Source organism: Aythya marila, assembly GCF_965140915.1.
Source record: "Aythya marila genome assembly, chromosome: 11".
In the NCBI taxonomy this organism is placed as follows: domain Eukaryota; kingdom Metazoa; phylum Chordata; class Aves; order Anseriformes; family Anatidae; genus Aythya; species Aythya marila.
This window is the reverse complement of record NC_139052.1, coordinates 6465113-6483569: the sequence shown is the minus strand read 5'-3', so window position 1 is coordinate 6483569 and position 18457 is coordinate 6465113. Positions and strand designations below refer to the sequence as shown.

Below are 18457 nucleotides of genomic sequence, written 5' to 3'. Positions count from 1 at the left end.
TTACACTTGGAGATTTTTTGGCTTATGAACTAAAAATATTGCAACCTGGATCTCTCTGCCATCACTGAAGAAGTTTTACATGTTTGCATTTTCACTCATCTTCATGAGGCTTTTTCTTTGAGGTTAACATCCCTTTTGTTATAAGCAGACTGTAGCCAGGATTGCTGGAGAGAATTCACTCCACTTTGATTTTCAGCTCAGTTTTACTTTATGAAAATGGGCTTTCCAAACATTAAAACCTTAATTAGTAACTTCTCAATTTTTCTTCTTTCTCAAACAGCAAAGGGAGGTAATGTGGCAGTTATGCGCAGTCAAAATAACAGAAGCTATACAGTATGTAGTGGAATTTGCCAAACGCATTGATGGCTTTATGGAACTGTGTCAAAATGATCAAATTGTGCTTTTAAAAGCAGGTATGTGGGTCAATTTTAAGGTCTGCTTCTATTAGTTTTGACTGAGGAAAGTGCTAGCTGTATACAGTTATGATGTATACTTATATACATATGTTGTACAATGATAATTTAAAATACTACAAGAACAAACGTATAAATTCTGTGTGTCTTCTGTTTGAAATAATATGTTTTCTTGGTTACTCTGGATGGAATGAGTTCCATTTAGTGGAAGATGTATGCTGCCAATGCAGGGGGGTTGGAACTAGATGATGTTTAAAGTCCCTTCCAACTCAAACCATTCTATGATGAGTTCCAGTCTATGTATGAAATTTTCATTATGAACAAAGGGAGCAATAAGTGTGTAAGGATGAAGAAGTTGGATTCAATTTTTTTGATTTGGCGTACTAACAGTGAATAACATATTTGTAGGTAAAAATCCAGATTGTTCTACACAAGATGTTGTAGAAGTAATGCAGATTACTTAGACAAAGCTGTTAAAGCTTCATGAGCATAATCTAAATGAACTGCTTTGACTTCAGAGACTTCATTATTCTAATGAAAAATATTTATTAGCATTAACTAAGTTGCTTTTACAAAAACTTCTAAAGGGGTTTATGGGAATTATTTTAATTGTACTATCAAATCGAACTATTCTTTGTTGCACCACAGAAACCTACTACTCTACTCAATCTATACTGAAGGCAGAGCATTTTGAAGTTTTTGAATCCTCACTTGCAACTGAAGTCTCTACTTAAATAGTCAAACATACATTGTTTCTGTTTTAGGGTCTTTAGAGGTTGTGTTCATCAGAATGTGCCGTGCCTTTGACTCCCAGAACAACACAGTCTACTTTGATGGCAAGTATGCTAGCCCAGAGGTTTTCAAGTCCTTAGGTAAGGAAATGTCAAGTGTTGCATTTTAAACCACAGAATAAAAACAATAAGGTAGAAGAGCAAGAGAGACAGCTGCCTTGAAAAAATCAGCTTGTAGTATTCAAATAAAAAGAGAGTTGAAAAGCTCAAACTGCTTATTTTGTAAACAATCATGCTGGCTCTGTTTGAAGCCAAGCTGATTTCAGGAGTTACAACAGCTTAACTCCATGCAGCAAAGGATTGTTGGTGTTAAAATCCATTATGTACCTTAGATCAGGGTAGGTCTGTTTGGACACATTTGTGAAGAACAGAAGCTCAGATTTCATAATCCCTTGTAAAGTTTGATGTATCCTGTTGGAAAAAAAAAAAAAGGAAACTTTAAGTCTCTTTTGGATACACTGACATTACTGCTTTGAAGTTGTTAATAGTGTCTTGTAATATGCAAAATCTAGTTATTTGCAAGTAAAATATTGTAAATATTTTTTTAATTAAACCATACCGTAGCAATTTTTTTAAACTTCTATTTTTAAAAGGATGCATTTAATTGGGTATAAATTTGGGATGTAAGCCATTTTGGAGGGCAGTGAAAAATGGCAGTGACAATATGGCAGTGAAGAATACCATACAGTTACTGAAGTATTCCATGCCTTTCTAAAATACCTCAAGGTACAAAGTCTCAGTGCAAACAATTCAGAGAATGCAGTATCAGATGTGGGCCTCTACCTGCTACTAGATCCAATGAAAAATTACTTTCATCTGTTACCAACTACACCCAGAAATTTAAGCTGGGTTGGGGGCTGAGATCTGCAGAGGAGAACCCTATTCCAACAGAGGTTGCAGTCCCTTTCAAAGCAGGGCTCAGCTTTTGTGAACTGCGTAACAGCATGTGTAACAGCAGCAGTAACCTGACTTACACCTGTGTGAGCAAGAGAATGGATGAAAGGAGACACAGTTCTTTTTCTGCATGAAAAGCTTTCAGACCCTGGCTTCTCCTTTTGCTCCTGCATGTATCTTGTATGCCTTTCTCCCCTCCCTCTTCTGTGTGCTCAATATTATTGAAATCAGCATTTTCCAAGTACACATTTAAAACATCCAGTCCACAGTAACATGAGAAAGTTTCATTTAGAATGGCAACAAAGCCAAACTGATTTTGAGTTCAAAAATGGCTTGGTTTTCATCTGTATTTACCCCAAAAGAACAACAAGATAAAATGTACAAAGCCTTCAGAATACTGGGTACCAGGGTGTGGGGGACTTGTGGGACTAGGTTAAATTGGTAAATAAATAAATAAATAAAATAGGGTGAATAGGTTAAAAAAAAAACAGGCATGAATGAGATCTCGATATCATCACTCGACAGTCCTTAAGGGGAAGAATGTTCACTCATAAAGTATTTTACACCCATGTTTCACCTTCATCAGAATATATCAGCAACTGTGTAGCTTTGAAATGGTTTTAAACAATTTGGCATGAGCTGTACCTTCTTTTTGGCAGGTTGTGAAGACTTCATTAGTTTTGTGTTTGAATTTGGAAAAAGTTTGTGTTCTATGCACCTGACAGAAGATGAGATAGCTTTGTTTTCTGCATTTGTTTTAATGTCAGCAGGTAAGAGAAAAAGTATTGCTCTAGATTTCTATGGTAGAGTTCATTTTCATTTTGAAGTATCTTTTAATGGTAAAGCTAAGACTATCAGACAGCATGAAATGTCAACAATGTTTTGGTCCCTCATGACCAATTTTTTTCATAAATATATTTAAAACATAAATTTAAGAACAAATCAAGTTGGAAATTCTAATCTAAACCCATGTTTTCTAATGTTTCTCCTTGTTGATACAGCTTCTTCGCAAAAGCTTAAATGCATGTTGATTGAGATCACCAGGGCGATCTAGGTGGGACAGGCAGAACATGGACAGCATTGAATTGATATAGTCAACTGCCAGTGGGTGTGAGCGTGCAGCTGTAACAGAATTGTCACAAGCACATGATAAAATGTGTTTTTTTCTGAGATTATTATCTCAAACAGATTCACACAGTACTCCAGGTACTGGGAAGACATATTAAGTTGGGTGAAATAGGATACCACTTGAGAAAGTCAGTTTGTGTTTGGCATAAGACCAAAGGAAATACAGTCTTTTTTTAAACTGCAGTATAGTGGACTCAGCAGTATGTGTTGGAGGAGTCTATTAGCAACAGTGAGTTATTGACTCCATCATAAAGATATTTTTATGCTATTTGCCGTGATGGAAGTATGTTTGCCCTTTGTCTTAGTATTTAAGCCACAGAATCCCTCAGTTCTGCCACACCAGCTGTCGCAGGTGATCCTTCATTTCTGCTAGGAAGTTTAGGAGCACTTTTTGAATAGCTTAATATTGCTTCTGATTTTTCTGTATGTCACTGTAGGTCTAAGGAAAGAGTTCCACTCCAACTGCTTGTTCATTATGTAATCTATTCATTTCCCACTAAAAAGTTGCTAGCTTCGTTTTGTAAACACCCTGCATTTTAAAGACCTTATTAGCAAATAATTAATAAAGCTTATTCAGATATGCAGCAATCTTCTTATTGAGGGCTTTATAAAAGTAATTTTAAATCGAGGTAATAAATGTATTCCAAAACCAATGAATTTTAAAACTCATTTCTTATGTAAGAGTGTTAAAATGTAAGGAAGATTGCAAACAGGAAATACAAATTTGCAATAGAATTAGTATTTCTTGGTGCAATGTGATGGATGTACGCAGTACTAGAGGTGTTAACTCCATTTGTATTTAGATCGTTCATGGCTTCAGGAGAAGGTAAAAATTGAAAAACTCCAACAGAAGATTCAGCTAGCACTTCAGCACGTCCTACAGAAAAACCACCGAGAAGATGGAATTCTAACAAAGGTATGAATCATACTGTGCCATGTCACAACTGTGAAAGTACACTTTCTTATGAACAATATAAAAGCCACACTAAACCACACTGAAGTATGGTTTAGTAAATGCATAAATGCAAAATGAAAATGAAAACCCATCAACGTTTTTATTCTACTTGTCCTAAACAACATTTCTGCCATGCAGAACACTATTTCAGTTTTCCAATATGCAGGCCTTGATCTTCATGAAACCTCTGTCTGCATGACAACTAGGTTGTGACAAGACACAATATCCAAACTAACCTTGTTTCTCAGCATTCCGTGAGTTCCCCACACAGTCTTTTTCTCATCATTTTTTCCAAATCTTGATGGCTAGGGAGGAGAAAAGAGATAGTAAATACTATTATGTTAATCTAAAGTATCATCACGTAAGTTTTCAAAAATTCAAAGGCAGTGTGATGTTTTAAAAAAAAAAAAAAAAAAAAAAAAGTGAAAACCAGGGGAAGGACAGGCACTACCTTGCAGACATAGTTCCTTGTTGAACTTCACAGAAGGGATGTTCATGCTTAGTTTAACACCATGGAATTAATTACAACAAGCAGGATGTTACAGCCCAGTATAAAGTCTAGGCTTTCCAGATTGTCCTCATTTCAAGTCCTAGCTCATATCATTCTTTTCCCACCATATACTTTAGATACCTTTGTTAGAAGGTTTCTTCCAGTGCTTTTGTACAAATATGTACTCAGTAAGTTCAATGACCGCTCTAGCCATATTTTTTTTTAGTACAGATTTTTCTGATCTTTCCTTTATGACAATTTCATTTTACCTTTATTGGGCATAAATGTAAATAGCCTGATCTATTATACTGCCATTTCCCTATATAATACAGTGGGTTTAAGAGCTATCAGCCATGCCTTCTTCCAAGGAAGTAGCTAAGTAGCATGAATAAAGGTCCAGACAGGTAATAGTTCCATATCAATCTGGTGCTCATGCTATTGCCTAGATACTAGGCAAGTGATACATTTTTCTAGCTACTTCAAGGAAAGATTCTTTCACAAATAGTATTCATACATTACTTGATAGCATTTTAGTGGCTTCCCCCTTTTCCTTTTTTTTTAAATCTGACATACCATACTCAGCCACTACTATGCTTCTGAAATGTCACTGTTAATGTAAACAACTGAAGTGAATTCCATATGTTTCAGAGAGCTCTGATCCTAAGGAGGCCTGGTTCTATGTATGACTCTGTGACTTCTGTTCATTTTTTTTACAGTTAATATGCAAAGTGTCTACTTTAAGAGCACTGTGCGGACGACATACAGAAAAGCTTATGGCATTTAAAGCAATATACCCAGACATTGTACGACTTCATTTTCCTCCACTTTACAAGGAGTTGTTCACTTCAGAATTTGAGCCAGCGATGCAAATTGATGGGTAAACGTATCACCTAAGCACTTCTAGAATGTCTGAAGTACAAACATTAAAACAAAAGAAAGGAAAAGAGAAAAAAAAAAAAAAAGAGAAAAAAAAGAAAACCGAGACACTTTATATGGCCCTGCACAGACCTAGGGAGCCAACACACTGCACATCTCTTGGCAGTCGGGGTCAGGCGAAGGATGGGAAACAATGAAACAAAGTTGAACTTGTTTTTCTCATGCATATGATTTCCATTATGCCTACAAATATGGACCCTTTTTCTGTCTCAGCTTCTCAATCCTTGACCTCTGTTTACACAGACTGAGGGTACTAATATCAGAAGGTTGTTTTCTCTTGTAGTTCACTGCCCAGACTTCTTACAGAACAATCAATTTGTTGATCAGAACAGAGAGTCCACCTAGTAATCAGCGACTGGTGTGCATTGCAGAGATTTCAGCATCAGTTTGCACAACTTGCTCATTGTTTCATGAAGGACGATTTTTTTCACCTACCACTGTTTGCCAGTAGACAGAACGGCATGAAAAGGGTCCATAGCAATAGCAACAATAGCATTATAATATATTACAGGGTAAATGGGCATGAAGACTATATATAGCAAAAGAGATATTGTTTATATATTGTTTTAATTAATATAAAATGTAGTTACTGGTATAGCTTTTCTTGTTGAATTGATAAGGCACTTTCATTTTGCACCTTTTTCTTTAAATTAAATGCTAGCGTGTTCATTGTTGTGTTGCATGTGCACCAGAAATTCAAGTTTAACTGAAAAAGGTTTTTGGCAGGTACTGGTACATTGGGAGGTATTTATGCTGCTGTTTTCCATGTTACTTTTAAAGAGAGGCTGGTCATATCCTGAAATGGTTACACAGATTTTTTTTTAAGTGTTTGAAAATAAGGAAAAGTTTCTAAATTAAAATCAGCTTTTCAACTGTTAATTTAAAAGGTACTTTTGTTTTCAAATCTTTCAAACCTGGATGTTTAAAATTATATGCCAAGATTCAGATTTAGGCACACAAGTCAAAAGCCTCATTTTCAAAGGTGCTGAGTTTCCTTGGACAAAGTTAACTTAAGCAATTACAGATCGCTTACAGATAGAATAAAGCATCACCCTTGAAAATCATGCTGTTAACAAAGTGTGCCAAGCCCAACATAAACCCAGGTTTGAAGGGATTTACTCAAGTCTGTATCTACAGTAAAAGTATGTGTATGACATATATGTGGAAAATTGGTTTTTAGACATAATATTACATACTTTTTACTCCATTTTGTAAACAATGCCTTCAAACTCCAAACTCTATCCTACCAAAATCCACAGGATGTTTGGTTTTGGCTTCAGTGAGATTAGACAGTGACCCATGTTCTTCAAACATCCACCAGTTCAATTTAAAGTAGCTGAACAGAATTGCTCTCTTTATTTAAATCGATGCACTTTAAAGTTTATCACATGAGAACAGACTAATAAAATAAGGGTACGCTGTTGCTAGAAAACATTGTTTTGGACTCTGTTTAATGCCTGGAAATCACAAATACCATAAATCTACATTCTGGCATTTTGAAGTTGTGATTCCTGCGTTGCGTAACCAACTGATAAGCCAAATCTTGCCATCTTTATTAATACGTTACCATTCTCTTTACATATAGTACTGTCTCTGAGTAAATGCAGCAAGATACAGAAATTAAATTAGTTCTGAAGGGAACATATCCACACTAAACCACATCACAAAATAAACTGTGGCTTATTGCACCAGAGGTGCATAACTGCTTTTGGATGAGATGAGTACACACAACCAGATGTCTTATAGACCTGTACAAATTAGGTTTATGATGAAGTACATATGAAAAAAATAGGACTTTAAAAAAGAGAAAAACCCACAATGCACTCTACCACTTCAATTTCCAAAGATAATAAATTGCTTACATACAGTCATTGAAAAGTAACATTCAATTGAACAGAAGCACACTGAAGTCTAACCATTTTAAAAGAAGAACTAGGGCAGCAGATCATTACAAGCAAAACAGAGATTTATTCTGTGATTTGAATGTTTCCTTTAGGGTCAAATTGAGCCATTGAGCCATGACCTCTCAAAGTTGTTTTTTTTTCGTCAGGGAACCTTGTAGATAGCACTGGATAGCACTTGGCTATCATTCCTCTATATGGGGTGAAAGCAGGGAGAGGTGGACAGGAACACTTGCAGCTTTGTGAGCACCAGGATGGAGGCCAGAGAGCTGTCCTTGTGCTGTGCCATCCTGCCCGCTCCCAGCCCAGCACACGCTCTCTGCAATCTCACTGATACCTTTTCCTAGAATCATTGTTTACTTTATTGGAGTAACTGGCATGATACGGTACTTTGATTCCAGTATGTGTTCCTACTTTTAAATCAACATTTTTAACTAACAAATGTTTTCTGAATGTGACCAGCCTTAGGTGCTAGTCCTTTAAAGATCAACTAAACTTAATTGCAGTGTCAACTAATGAGTAATGAAGTAAGACTTGTACTTTTTTAGAGAGTGAGATACAACTCCTGTTTCTGAAAATAAGTAGACTACCAGGCAATTGGGATTAATTTTCAGTCACATCATTAACCTATCTTTTCCTGATGAATATTAGTACTTTACCAGGCCTTTAGACGCCAATGGTTTTGTTCAGTATCTAGTTCAGAGTATTTATACCCATAAGTCACTGACAACACAGAATTGGGGAGCATTTAATAATAAAATGCATAATCATAGAAGGGTTCCTAATAAGGCCTTAACTGAAAGCCTGTTACATCTAGAATTGGCTTGTGCCATGATCTCCCAGGTTATGCAGCACCTACATGCTGTTGTTTTTCACAGCGGGAGCTCCTGTGTACTAGCACCTTGTCAAACCAGGCTGTGCATACACACCCCAAGGAAGTCTGCTTTCCTGATCACAGTTAGCAGCCACTTGGCAATAGAATATTACTGGCTTTGTTTCGCTTGGTAGAGACAAGGAAAAAAGAGATACGGCCATGGCAGATGTACTGAAAAGACGGCAGTTGCCACAGAGGCTGTTATGAAAGGGGATGTAGACTAGCCTCAGTGCGGCTGGCCGGAATGCCTGCCATGTGAGAACCTGACGCGGCAGAGGAAGTGCACTCTGCACAACTCTGGGACTGTGGCCTGGTGTCAGACAATCAACAGACTATTCAGTTAAAAACCATACTGGGGGGCAGTGGATATTCACAAGTATCTTCATGATCTGCCCAGCTGACTACAAACAAAAACGTGAGGATAGCTGAAGATAAAGAAGTAACATATTGCTCTTGAATGATCCGTTCATTGAGGTCTGCAAAGAGACTTTTTATTGGGCATAATAACTATCCACAGAGATATTTTCTGGCTTTCTAGAAAAGAGTATAGTATACTGTCATTTGGACCGCCCTAACATACTTCAGCATCTCTAATATTGTTTGGTTTTTAAAAACTATGGGATGAGGTGAAAAGGGAGGCTGTTTTTAAGTTTGGTTGTTCTTTATTAAAGCTTATCTATCTTAGTATGGATACCAAGATATCTGTGTGTGTATGTGCACCTGTGTGTGTGAGAGAGAGTACTGTTGTGCGCACATGAATATATGCGTGGGTGCGTGTGAGTGGCTGCTTCTAGGCTCTTAAGTGTCAATGAAAAAAAGAAAATGTATTGAAAATACTTAAGACAAAAACAGAAGGTGGAAAAAAGATTTATTCTATACAAAGCCTTGTCTGGACCACTTTAGAGAGACTTCTATTTTTTTAACCCTTCTATAAATATTTGATGGCACTTGAAATATTCCTGCAATAAAATGTGATTTGTGTAAACATTAAAAAAAAAAAAAAAAAGATTTTGTAATGTGAAACAATGAAAGAAAGTAATGTAATTTTTCTAAAAAACAAAAAAAAACACAAATGAACGAACTTTGTATTATTTTCTTGATGGAATTTGTCTATTTGTCTTTGGAAAACTTTTTATTTCATTGAATGTGCCATAGTAGAGGTGTGTGTTTCTTTTTCTTTCTTTTCTTCATTTTTTACATTGTAGATTTAAGGAATAGCTGTGTTCCGACATTCCAAAATGCAAGATGACATAGCGGTCATGATTAAAAGGTTTGATTAGTAAGCTTCAATCATTGTTGCTTTTTTTGCACATGTTCTTCATTCCTCTACAGTGCAATATGTACATAGAGCACTTGCGGGTGTAACCTTGATCCCTCAGGGAAAAATACATATTTGTACAGGATTTTTTTTGCCTTTTTTTTTTTTTTTTTTTTTTTTTGCTAAGGAATGTCGATTGAATCACTTGTCTGTTGTTGAGGGGCAGCCAGATAATAATCCTAAACCACTGTCACAAAACATTGACTGTTTAATAATTTTGTGCCCTTTTATTATTTAAAAAGAAAAATAAAAGTTATTTTCTGACAGTTCTTTGTGCTGATTGGTGAAAAAAAGGGTAAATATATAAGCACCTTATGATTGACTTAACTGTGAATGACAATCCATCTTGTTATCAACAACGGAGGCCCTATCATTTTGGAGCTGGGGTTAAGAGTCAGAAACTAATGTGCTCAGGGATCTTCTAAAACTCTTCAACAGGGTGGCCAGTACTACTGGTGGGACAAATTACTTTAAAAAGAAAAAAAAAAAAAAAAGCTAGTATTTCTTCCCTTCCCCTCTCCCCCTCTCCCCCAGGCACAAGAGAACTGGATAGATTTTTATTTTTTTTTAACTAAATGCTCTATGTGTGCCTCATTCTATGACTCAGTTTTGCAATCTATCTGCTCCTTGGTCTTTATTTTCTTCCAAACAATATTACTCCAAACAATTGCAAAGGTTTTTGCAATTATATTTTAGCAAATAAATTAATGCTGATCCATTAATAGATCGTGATGGAAATTTAATTTCAATAACCTCTGGACGTTGTTATAATCATAGGACTTTTTCCAGGTGAATTTCTGTGTTTTGCAATATAAAATGGGTTTTCAGTATTTAAATTGTCAAAGAAAACAAATCAGTTTATGATAGTACAATATGAATGAAAATGCAATGATCAGGTTTTGGCAGTAAAGTCACATAGAATACAAGAACAGTAATTCAGACCTTATCTGTCATTATCACTTATGCTTCATGGTAAAGCAAAAAACCTGACAGGAAAGAAACACTAAGGCTGAAGTCAGTCATTTTCGTATCTAGTACATCAGTTTCAAATGATCACAACAGTAGCGAAAACCAGCAGTGTCTAGTAAGTCTCTAAGTGCCAAATTGTATGATTCTGGAAGCCTATCACAATTAGTTTTCTTTTGTGGCCTCACATTATTTTGAAAATGCAAGTAGGAAAGTAAATAAGCAACTATGGACAAAATGAGCAAGATTTCAAGACTGGTTAGAGATCTGGAAGAGAGTGAATTTCTCTATCAAACGTCTTTTTTTCTTGCAAAAAGCATCAGTTCTCCAGTATCTTAGGTTAGTAAGTTTGTTTTGTTTTCCACTGGGTCTATGGCTTCCAGTTGTTTACTTGATCTCACATATAATCATTAGGGAAACCTTTCTTAACATTTTGCAAGCTGATGGTCCAGTTTAGCTTGGAATGGCCTTCTAAGGCTTACAACTGCTAAGTAAGTATGACCTCCTGATTAGCTTGTGTTCTGGCAATGTCACCAGAAGAAAATCACTATTGCTGATTCTCAACAGAAATCCTCCTTTTCATACTTGCTGATCAATTAAACATACTATTAATACTCGCAGTCTACACAATGTATTAACTATGTAGCGGGGTGATCCAAACATTACAGTATCTTCTTTTGGGCTCTAAGGATTGACATAGATGTTCCCCAGTCTGTACTTGATGAACAAATAGGTTGCCAGTAGAAGCTGTGCAAACAGTGTATGATTTTTTCCAGCAAATTCTTGAAGTCCCCAAAGTAGATAAATCAGTGTCAGAAACAGCATATATCATCCAATATCCCAAAATAAGAAGCAATTTGCTTTTGAGTAGTCAGTATCCGAAATTCTACCTGTGCTAGCTCATTTTGATTGCACAGAGGAAACATTTTTATTTTCCTTAGCTAGAGAAATGTAACTACTAGAATTAAATTTTTATTATTAATACTAATATTTATTACTTTAAACATTGCATTCCATCAATGTATTTGAATATTAACCTCCTATTTTCTTTTTGCGTAAATATTTGTCAGTAAATCATTTGGTGGAAATGAGGGCAAATGCATAAGGATACCAAATACAACAACAAAAAGAGAAGTTTTAAAATTTGAATGAGTTATTTATTTAAAAATCATTGAGTATGTGTTTTAATCCTAGTACTGTGTTAGTAGCTCACTAAATAATGCTAAGTCACTGGACTTGAGGGGAAAATATGTAACATTTAGGTTAATATACAGTCTATCTTTGGAACTTTATTCAGGTACTAAATAGAATTTTAACATCAAAATAAAAGCTGTATTCTACCTATTTCACACGTAACATTGCTCTTTATCTTGTCTTTTGTTTGTTTGCCTTTATCATCGGTAGAATATAGCAATAACTTTATAGCAATAAGTAGGCTATCCAAATAAGAAAAAACATGATAAAGGCTTCAGATCAATACTCATGGGTTCAATCCTCCTGCCACAATATTCATTTCTTTGTCTTCCCTCAGAATCTCATTACTTCTTCAAGCTGACCTTCACAATCAAGTTGTTCAACTTGATGTGTGACACCACACCTTTTTGTTAACACCTGCATGTTTTCAGTGTTCCTATGTCCTTTGTGTACTTGTTTTCCTGCAAGTCAGTGTTTCTCAAGCTTTCTGAAAGCACAGTCCCTCTGGGCTATATTTCTTCATAGAGCTCTATGTGTTGGAATTAACTTAGTTTTCCTGGGGTAGGGAGTGAGAACCAGGTGTAATTACTGGCCGCCTTGCCCAGCTAAAGCAACTGAGCTGCTGCTGGGTATTCAGCAGTAACTCCATGGCTACCACAAGCGCAGGCAGCCAACAGCCAGTTCTTGCAGCCCCTTCATGCCAGGGGAGCTGAGCTGCATCCACTAAGTAGGATGAGTTCCCCGGCCAGCACAGTGCGTCTGTCTGTGCTGGTGAACAGAGCTGCTACGATTCACATAGAAACAAGCTGTGTGAGCCTGACAAAGTGTTTTGATAATAATCTAAACACTTGGGCAACTTTTAATGGTCGTGACTTTCAGTTTGAGAAACACTAACCTAAATTACCCCACAGAGTCTTAATGTAGATGCATAAACTTTACAGGAATTTGCAATCTGTAATGCTGTCGTTTCTAATGCAGAGAATTCATAAGCAATACAGTGAATTTTATTTCACAAAAAGGCATACGTACTGTACACCTTTCTAAATCCAAAATGTTCCTCATTTCTACATTGATTTAGAAACAAGTTACAGAACAGTGGTGAATATTTGAAATATTAGGACATTAACTGGCTGCTTCTTTATATGTAACTGTACTGTCTGCCTGCTCCTTTTCTGGAGATGTGTTTTTGTATTGGATGTTTGGGCCAATGGGAGGCTTCAAGCTACAATGTATTTTCCCAGTTTAAATATATTTAACATATGACAAACCCCAGACAAGGCTTTTTAAAATGTATAAAGAACTGCAGTGTTAGGTGGTTTATTTGCAAACTGTTTTCAATGTTGTCCATTTTTATGGCACCTTTAACAATATTCTTGTTTCCAAAGTACAAAAAAGGTTAAAAAATACTCTAGCCATAACTGAATGTCAAGCAATAAAAACAAATGACTTTTTGTGCATAGATTTAAAAGAAATACAAGTTTTAGACATCTGCATGTAAATGCAATCTCTTGTTTACTGCTTTCTTAAACTTGAGCAACTGATTCCTTATTTTACTACTAATTTAAGGACTTGTAATGGCCTGTAAACATTTTATCTTGCTCTATTCTTTCAACTCTAACTTCGTCTCTGCTTTGGAGTCATAATATTTAATGTTGTTCTGCTCACCTCTATACAGTTAACTTTTTGCTTTCATTCTGTATAGATAAAGTTATACTATAAACAGCCTACACAGTGCAAATATTTATCTGTTTATCAAATACCACATTATGCTGTATAATATCTGTTTTACTATATAATCTATTTTAGACATAGCTGTTTAGAACTAGAGTGTGCTATTTTTGTGTTTTTCTGATGTGTGGTGCTAGATAAGTTACTTTTGTGAACAAAAGCAAACAAACCCCTTTTATTCCTAGACAATACCACCTTTGGGTCTTGTTAATTTCACTGAGTATAACTATATATAAATATATATATATTTGTGTATATATATATATACACCTACATATGCCCAACAAGTACCTGTATCAGAGTACAAGATTTGGGACATGGTTTTCTCTTTAAATGCATAGTGTCATTATATAAATTATTCTATAGTATATTTAATAAGGAGAAAATTACTTCACCGGTACAGATACTTGATATCAAATGTAGAATTTTCTTCTACATTATTAACATTACTAAAAACGTTCTGTCCAGCTTGTTACCCTTTTGGTTAATAAATCAGTCTGCCTGTATCGTATCAGAAACAAGAAAAGAATCAAATCTAGCAGTATAAACTATTTACAATATGCTGTCTGTCTGAAAGGGAGGTAGTTATTTGGCTTGTTTGTAGATACCTATCTTCTTGTGGCATCTGATATTTATAGATGTTATTCTGATGGGTGCCTTCCTCCCTCTTCACGTTAAATAGGATCTGTACACACTCAAACCGCAGATGTTACTAGGCTATGCCTACACAATTAACTCCAGTTACTGTAAATAGGAATTTTCTGTAAATCTTCGATGATAGATCGATGGCTAAATTCAGTCCTTGGGTATGCTTTATAAATCACGCATACGTATCTGAGGACAGCCACTAGCAACTAAAGTTAATTAAGGAGTGGAATTCGCAACATTTGTCAGGTCTGGGGGTTTTGTTTTTATTTTTCATATATACCTTAATTTACATAGTCATGTACCCTTAAAAGTATTCTTATCCCCTGTTCCTTTCATTCTAGATACTGTTTTTGTGTTAATTCTTAAAAACCAATGGATATCAAATATCTAACTAAGGAGGTAATTAACCTTTTAAATATTTATTAGAATTTTTCTGTAATATTACTGAATTTATAAGATCTTTAGCAAAGATTTTTGAGCAATTTATTAAATACAATTGTTTCTGTTTACTGCACTTTTTGATAATAGAAGGTAGTGAATTTTAAAGCCATGATTCTTGGCTTCCATGCACTGCTTTTATACCCTCAATTCAAGGAATATATATATATAAATAATTTTTTTTAAACAGCAAACATACTGTTGTCCTAAAAATAAATACAAACTTTACTGCACCGTGCGTATATTTTCATAAGTGGAATGTTTAATTGCAAACACTATCAGGATAATTATAAAAACCTCTTGAAGCTACAATCTTATTTAAATACAAGCCATGACAATTTTATTTTCCCTTGTTGATTTAAGTCACCTTTTGATATTTTCAAAAAGAAAAGGAGTCGCTCTTAAATTTGTATGTACTAACTTATACATAATGCTAGGAACACGTTCTCCCTATTGTTTTAATTTTAATAGTTTGATATATTTATGCAAAACCATTTGGTTAACATATTTTCCCTGTTGACTAAATGTTCAACGTAACAAAATGAGAATAAATGATGATTTCAAATATACGTCAGTTTGAGGATTAAGCACATGAACTTCAAAAACCTCGTTGAGTGATATGCTCAAATTTCTGTAAATACACACAACTTCAAATGAAACTATACTGTACATGTAAATGTATGCCGTCTGTTATATGTACAGTATGTATAAATTCCTTTTCTAGCCACCATTAAACGTAAGCCATCAAGAGGAATACTAAAGTGGTATTGTACTAAACCTTTGCTAATGATCTTTACCCAATCACTTAACTTTTCACTTTCATGGACCTTTCCAATTCACTCTTACAATAGCCTGCTTATATTCAAGTTTGTTATTTTACTCAGTCCCGAAAAAAAGTATTTTGATTCATTTTGTAAATATGACTGTAAAAATAAGAGATTTAATGTTGTCTTTTAAATACTCCAATTTTCATTCTAATATGAATGTTGTTATATTGTACTTAGAAACTGTACCTTTAATATTACATTACCTTTATTAAGTGCATTGAACACATCGATTTTAGATGTGCTTTATGTACTGTTATCCTGTAATAAAACTTCAGCTTCTAATGGAAAAATCTGTCTTGACTCTTTTTGTTAGTAAAATCTTGTGTTTTTCTGTATCTTGATATGTATTAGGTTTAATCCTCAAGAGATCAACAATTACAAAATTAGGCTGTGCTTTCAGGCACATATATCAAGAGGTTTTTGTTACATAAATCAAAAACGCTTGATGGCAGGGAAATTAGAAGACTCCCCAACACCTTTTAAGCTCCCCTTTTGGCTAAGAAGAGCATAAACATCCTCAGATTTATTTTGGATCAGTCTAGCTTCCCTATCCTTGAAAGTGTCTTCTTTAACATCACAGTGCGCTGCATTGAGTGCACCATACAAGAAATCTGGCTTAAAAACTAACCAGTGAATTTGGAGACTGCACTTTGGGCTAGTTCTGAAAGAGGATTCATGGATCAAAACTGAAGTTTTAGTATTATTTAGTCATGAAAATTCAAAGTTGCAGCTCCCCTCTGTTGTGCTAACTTGGGGGCACCTTTGATTTCTATCTTAAGACTTCAGGCATGTAAAATTCTCTTTGTACCTCTAGCCAGCAGTGCCTCAGTCTTGGCAGAACTTTAACAGCTCAGTATTAATTTGCCTGACCATAATCCAGAATTAGTTATTAGCATTCATCTTTGAAGCACTGCATCTGGAAGCCTTCACCTACATATTGAATCTCCAAGAAAAAAATTATGGAAGCCATTGCACTCCTAGAGCGAGTGCTAAGTAGTGCCATTTGTTCTTGGGCAAACTTCATGGCTTAAGCACTCTCTGAGACACTGGAATTCCAAGTTTAATTTTCTCATCCTCAGGATGTGATTTCTGCCCAATCTCTTCATTTGCAGGAGATGACACTAGCCACTGGACGAACTAGCCACTGATATGTTAGGCAACATCCATTCAAAGTAAAACAAAAGAAATTGTCTCTCATTTCACAGTAATCTGTGGACTCCCATGTCTGCCAGTAACAAAAGCTGAACTGTAGGCTAGGATCTGGTGGCTTTGAGTGTGTCCTGGTGCTCACATTTATGTCACAGAAATAGAAAATTATGTTTATAAAGTATATCACTTAAAGGAAGAAAAAAAAAAAGGAAAGTGCAGGCTTTAGGGAGATGCCAGACTGAAGTTCGACTTAACTTGACACATTCACAACCTGGGCAAGTCTTCTAATCATTGTGCTAAGTAACTGCCACCATACCTGAGCTTTGAAGTAAGATTACTCCTCATAAGGCTACCTCCAAGAATGGGCTCTGGGGGACTCCAGTGAGAAATAAAACCTTTCTGCCTCTATCTGAGACAAAAAAAAAAAAAAGCGCAAAATTAAAATCAGACCATTTTCTTAATGCTGAACTGCAAACTAGAGACTCCTTGGTTGGTGGTGGGTTTGGACAAAGACTCACAGAATGGTTTGGATTGGAAGGGGCCTTAAAGACCACCTAGTTCCAACCCCTGCCATGGGCAGGGTCACCTCCCACCTGACCAGGTTACCCAAAGCTCCATCCAACCTGGCCTTAAACAGTTCCAGGGAAGGGGCATCCATAGCTTCCCTGGGCAACCTGTTCCTCACCATACCCAGAATAAGGAATTTCTTCCAAATATCTGATCTACTTCTACCCTCTTTTAAAATCATTAATCCTCATCCTATCAGCACACATCCTACCAAAGACAATTTTCGCATCTTTCTTGTAGGCCCCCTTCAACCATGGCAAGGACGCAGTGCGGTCTGCCCAGAGCCTTCTCTGTTGCAGACTGACCAGCCCCAGCTCTCTCAGCCTGTCTTCATAGCAGAGGTGCTGCAGCCCTCTGATCATCTTCATGGCCCTCCTCTCTGCTACTGGACCCCCAGACCCCGATGCAGTACTCTTGAAAATTCTGAACCCTCTCAACATTGATAGGCATTTGTATATAATCCCCAGAGTTTTAGTTACAGGACTAGGTTCTCTGAATACTTTGACTGCTACAATATGCAGTTTCCTCTTCATTTCTCCATCGGTAGAGCTGTGAAGAGGATCACTTTTTCTTATAAAACCACAAGTGAATGACTTTCTGTGATGTAAATCTACAGCTACTGAGAACATTTGAACTCGCTATTTCACCACACTGGGAAGCCTCATCATCAGAAAATTTAAAAAAGGGTGGACGGGGGGCAGATTTTGTGGCTCTGCCCTGCTGTTACCACGTAACCCAGGGAATAACCCAGGGAAACTGAAAGCCCAGGGAGGAGAGGGGAGCCGCTTAGCGCTGCCACCGCCGTGAGGCGCCTCGGCCCTCACACGCGGCCAAACCCCCTGAGGGCCCAACCGCCCGGCAGAGCCCGGCCCGGCCGCCTCATCGCACCCGAGGCGGGCACAGGCGCCTTGAGGCGCCCGCTCCCCAGTCGGGGCCACACCGTGGCGAAGGCCGCGGAGGCGGGTGCGAGCCCCCGGGGCAGCCCCTCAGACGCACCTCCGGCCCGACCCCGCACCCTCGCCGCGGCGGCGCCTGCCACAAGATGGCCGCCCGGAGCCCGCCGCCCGCCTGCGCCTACGCCGCCATTGGCTGGCTCGGCACAGCCGATCCCCGCGCGCGCTGCGCTGATTGGCCGGCGCCGTGAGGGCGGGCTCGGCCGACGAGCGGGCGGCGGAGCCGTCGCCCTGAGGGGCACCAAGATGGCGGCGGCGGAGCAGCGGCCGCAGTGGTGGGTGCGGGG

General features: G+C 37.1%; 2 protein-coding genes and 1 long non-coding RNA gene across 10 annotated transcripts in view; 2 read left to right on the top strand and 1 right to left on the bottom strand.

The window, feature by feature from the left end:
- The window catches only part of RORA (RAR related orphan receptor A), a 374669-nt gene extending 358895 nt beyond the window's left edge, over nt 1–15774 (top strand). For all 6 annotated transcript variants that reach the window (XM_082769295.1, XM_082769291.1, XM_082769293.1 and 3 more), the window contains 5 exons: nt 281–413; nt 1178–1285; nt 2758–2868; nt 4030–4142; nt 5388–15774. In XM_082769295.1, the coding sequence (XP_082625421.1) occupies nt 281–413; nt 1178–1285; nt 2758–2868; nt 4030–4142; nt 5388–5552 (630 nt within the window). In that variant the 3' untranslated portion in view covers nt 5553–15774. The remainder of the gene's footprint in view (nt 1–280; nt 414–1177; nt 1286–2757; nt 2869–4029; nt 4143–5387) is intronic.
- On the bottom strand, nt 1297–17061 carry LOC309882325. The gene is made up of 3 exons (XR_014318270.1): nt 16967–17061; nt 4418–4486; nt 1297–1615 (listed from the first exon to the last, which is right to left on the bottom strand). It is a non-coding gene; the product is annotated as an uncharacterized lncRNA (long non-coding RNA).
- Nucleotides 17062–18401: 1340 nt separating this feature from the next.
- LOC309882229 (annexin A2) overlaps nt 18402–18457 on the top strand; it is a 65660-nt gene continuing 65604 nt past the window's right edge. For all 3 annotated transcript variants that reach the window (XR_014318254.1, XR_014318255.1, XM_082769118.1), the window contains exon 1: nt 18402–18445. Coding sequence is in view for 1 of the 3 variants with exons in the window: in XM_082769118.1 (XP_082625244.1) it covers nt 18417–18445 (29 nt within the window). In the remaining 2 variants the exon portion in view is untranslated. The remainder of the gene's footprint in view (nt 18446–18457) is intronic.